At 46.3% G+C, this 4,353-nt stretch overlaps 1 protein-coding gene across 1 annotated transcript; it reads left to right on the top strand.

The window, feature by feature from the left end:
• The first annotated feature begins 319 nt into the window (after positions 1-319).
• On the top strand, positions 320-4,353 carry LOC118327264 (neuronal pentraxin-1-like). The gene is made up of 5 exons (XM_035660558.1): positions 320-888; positions 1,264-1,471; positions 2,209-2,450; positions 2,850-3,029; positions 3,667-4,353. The coding sequence occupies exons 1-5, from the start codon at positions 460-462 to the stop codon at positions 3,886-3,888; spliced, it is 1,281 nt and encodes a 426-aa protein (XP_035516451.1). The 5' UTR covers positions 320-459; the 3' UTR covers positions 3,889-4,353.

Raw genomic sequence — 4,353 nt, forward strand, 5'->3', positions numbered from 1 at the left:
TCAGTGGTAACAATCCTACAAAAGATACAGCACTATGTAAAGGGCATAATAAGTCTTTCACTTTGAAAGTACCTCAGTACATCTCCCACCGATAAAGGCATATGAAGGATATAAAGAAGTCCTATTACGGTGGGAGTGTCTTTTTCCCGCTCCCAATGCAGGCCTAATCTAATATTCCACAGTTTCCCTTTTCTACATCGTGTATTCTCTCTGCTGCTGTAGGAGCGGACTGTGTGGGTGCTTTGCAAACAGTGGGGACGACCTTAAATAAGGGGCTGGACTCTGTAGGTACAGCAGAACCCGCTGCCTCCCCTCAGTGATGCAGTGAATGTGCGCTGCGTTATGTCCGCTATATAAAGTGCACACAGCCGGCAGAGCTCACAGCTTCAGTGGACAGCTCCGTGGTGCTGAAACCTCACTGACACACACTCACTCACACACACACTAGAGCCGCGATACATGACTGGAACCATGGACGGATCCTCCTGGAAACTTTTTCTACTTTCTTGCCTGGTTGTTGCGGAGAGCTCCGCACAAGACTTTGGACAGACGCAGTTTATTTGCACGTCGGTGCCCAAGGATATGGACTTGTGCACGGCCACGATGCAGAACAGCGGGCCGGCGGAGGACCTGAAGACTACGGTCATGCAGCTGCGGGAGACCGTGCTGCAGCAAAAGGAGACCATAATGAACCAAAAGGAGACAATTAGGGAACTAACGTCCAAGTTGAGCCGCTGCGAGAGTCAGAGCCTCCCGGCGGCGGGACCCGGCGGGAGACGGCCGGGGTCGAAGAACACGATGGGGGATGTATCCCGGGGCACCACGGACACCCTGGCGCAGCTGGGACAGACTTTACAGACGCTGAAACAGAGACTGGAGAATCTAGAGGTAGGCAAGCAGAGGAGAGCAGCGCTGACCGGGTCAAAAGTTAATTAAATTAGCCTCCCTGGTTGTTAATTAGAGTGAGGGTTAAACCTCTACTGCTGCAGTATTGCTCTGGATTTGTGCAGTCTCTGCCTGGAGCCCATGTGTTTTAGTTCATCTTTTTCTTGACAGAAAAGCATCATGTAAAGTAACGCAAGTGCAGGGTAGCTGCCTTTTTGAATAATGTGTCGCAGAGCACACACACATACAGTGAGAAACACGGTTAGGACTATAAGCTTCACACAGAGTAGAGGGGGCGTGTTTCAGCGAGTTTAACACCAGAGAAAGTATTCCCTGTAGTCCTTTAACCCAGTGTCTGTCTCCCTCTGTCCGATGCAGCAATACAGCCGAGGGAACAACACCGTGCAGGCGAACAGCCTGAAAGATCTGCTGCAAAACAAGATAGACGATATGGAGAAGCAGGTTCTGTCCCGGGTCAACACGTTAGAGGAGACCAAACCGGTCTCCAGGAATGACACCGAGCAGCGGAACAGAGTGGAGTCCACGCTCACCTCTCTGCACCATCGGATCACAGACCTGGAGAAAGGTGCGTTTTGGATTTCAGAGGGCGCACACAATAGGACTTTGACGGTATTGAATGTGGCTTTACGGGAGTTCTAAACAAGATTAGGTGTAATTTAATTGGTTTTAAAGCTCAAGGGCGCCTCAGTCTTTAGAAAAAAACACCTTCAGTAATACAGCACTCATGTGGAACCGTTAACAATGCCGCAACCATCACGTTGCGCACAGACAGTGAAAGGGAGGAGAGGAGAGCTGCATTGCTTTGCATATCTCAAGACCTGTTAGCACTTTTGCTTCGCTGAGTTTATGTTTTCCACAGCCAACACCTGACGGTCTAACTTGCTTATGGGCCTGTATGCAAAGGGGGATGATTTGGCAGAGGTCAGACGAAGCGCAGAAACTTTGCAGGGTGCGCCTCGCACTGGCGCGTTTTGGAGGCTTGTTCAGCTTTTCTACACGTGCAAATGCGCGTGCGTACCTGGTATGTGAGAGAGGGAGGAGACAGAGCCCTCCTACACAGGCAACAGACACACTGTAAAAACAGAGCTTCATATTTAATAAGAGATAGCGGCAATTTTAATGTTGCGAGAAAAACTATTAAAACTTCAGACAAGCTTTGTTTTCCTCCATTAAAAGAGACTCTAAACACATAAATCTCATAATATTAAAGAGTTGATGCATGTATAAATACATGTGGGTTTACCCTCCACTTACAGAAACAAATGCTGAAAAATACTCATGTAACTGACATCTGATCTACAGGTAAAGACACCAGGCCGACAGATAAATTTCAGCTCACCTTCCCCCTGAGAACCAACTACATGTACGCCAAAGCCAAGAGGAGCCTCCCTGAGATGTACTCCTTCAGCGTGTGTCTGTGGATCAAGTCCAACGCCTCCCCTGGGGTGGGGACACCTTTCTCCTATGCTGTCCCAGGTCAGGCCAACGAGCTGGTGCTGATCGAGTGGGGGAACAACCCCATGGAGATTCTCATCAATGACAAGGTAACGGGAAACTGGTTATCATGGAAAAAGGCTTATTTCACACATGTCTCACCTTTGCTGGGTATCATTGTGGCTTTTTACATGTAAATGTGTGGAACAACTTAAAGTGGGTGCAACAGTAGGAGAAAGTTATAGTACTTTGTGATTAGATGAGTCAGAGTAACCTGACAACTTTCCTGTGCCAGAGCTGGAAATGGAATAAAAATAGGTGGTAAGGTGAGCACCAGAAGGCCTTTTTATAGAGAAAAAGATATCTGACAAGGAAAGTGATTCAGCAGGAGGAAGAGAAGGTGTGGAAGCCACGAGATTTCAGGCGGGGAGTGACTCTGCTACTAAAGTGTGAAAGGGAGATTGTTAACTGGAGAGAAAGACGTGACTAACACAATGCCTCTGCTGCAGGTCGCAAAGCTGCCGTTCCTCATCAATGACGGGAAATGGCATCACCTCTGCATCACGTGGACCACCCGTGACGGGATGTGGGAAGCCTTTCAGGACGGAGTGATGCGGGGCAATGGAGAGAATCTGGCTCCGTACCACCCCATCAAGCCAGAGGGAGTGCTGGTCCTGGGACAAGAGCAGGTGGATATTCATTTTATAATCAGTGATAGCAACGTATAATAATAAAATAATAATAACCCTGAGACAATTCTTCATTTAGATTTTGGACAAAGATTAAACATGGGGATATTTCTTAAATGAGGTTGTAGAGACATTGAAGAGGTGCCCAATTAAGGCTTTCTAGTCAAATTAGTGTGCAATTTATCATCCTATCATGGGAAAAAATAACTTTTAAAATTTGGCCTGAATTTTGACAGGGAAATATTATTTGAGATTTTTTTTCTTACAGAGAAAATCAGTTTGTGGCACTGAGCAAGACATATTCACTATGAACAGACCAACAGAGAATATGGCCAAATTACACTGTCACACTTTTGTATTTTTGAACTAAAGCAGCTAACTAGTTTCAGGATTAAGCCATAACTAAGAACAAAGTCCTCTGAAAGGATGCCACATATAACAAAATCTTATCATACATTGTCAAATGCACATTGATTTAAGCATTCTTCACAAGAAAAAGCGTGGAGTCCCTGTTATTTCAACTTTTAAATCCTTCTCCGGACCAGATAACAAAAAATAGGCCTGCCAACACTTCCATTCAAGCTTTGACATGCACTTGCAGAGCTGGTGACTAACTCTTGTCTGCGTTGGTCCACAGGACACGTTGGGAGGAGGCTTTGACGCAACACAAGCTTACGTTGGTGAGCTGGCAAACTTGAATATCTGGAATAGGAAACTTTCTATCGCCGAGATCTACAACTTGGCAACCTGCAACAGCAAAGCGCCTGCGGGCAATGTCTTCTCCTGGACGGAGAGCAACATCGAAATATTTGGTGGAGCGACCAAATGGACCTTCGAGCCTTGCCGTTCGCTCAACTGAACTGAGTTTCACTGTTCAAGAAAGGCCTCTCTGTATTTCTGAGCTTTTGTCGTTCTTGTCTTCATTTGACGTTTGTTAGAGACTATTTGAGTTATTGGTAAGCTTAAATCTGGGATTTCTATCATTCTTAGGTATTTATGTGCAAAACAACACTTTTCATCTTGAGGAAAAAAAAATCGTCTCGGAAACCTCAGTGAGAAAGTATTGGTATCCTGTTTTTTTTCTTCTCTCGGACGTTCAGTTGAAAGCACACCTAAGCTTTTCATTTGGCTTATTTCCGTCTTGGACTGGCAGCTGGCAATCTGCGCCTTATGTTTGGACAATTCACAATCCAAGTGAGGAATTACATAACCACTCCCACCCCCCTTTCCCTCCGGAGAGTGGGAGATTACGCTGTCCATCCAATTCTTGTCAGTGTTTGGCGCTGTGAAGTGATGTCTGACGCGGTACAGCTCCCCGCAACCC

Source organism: Morone saxatilis, unplaced genomic scaffold (assembly GCF_004916995.1).
Source record: "Morone saxatilis isolate NCDOM2014 unplaced genomic scaffold, NCSU_SB_2.0 Contig17, whole genome shotgun sequence".
NCBI classification, from domain to species: Eukaryota; Metazoa; Chordata; class Actinopteri; family Moronidae; genus Morone; species Morone saxatilis.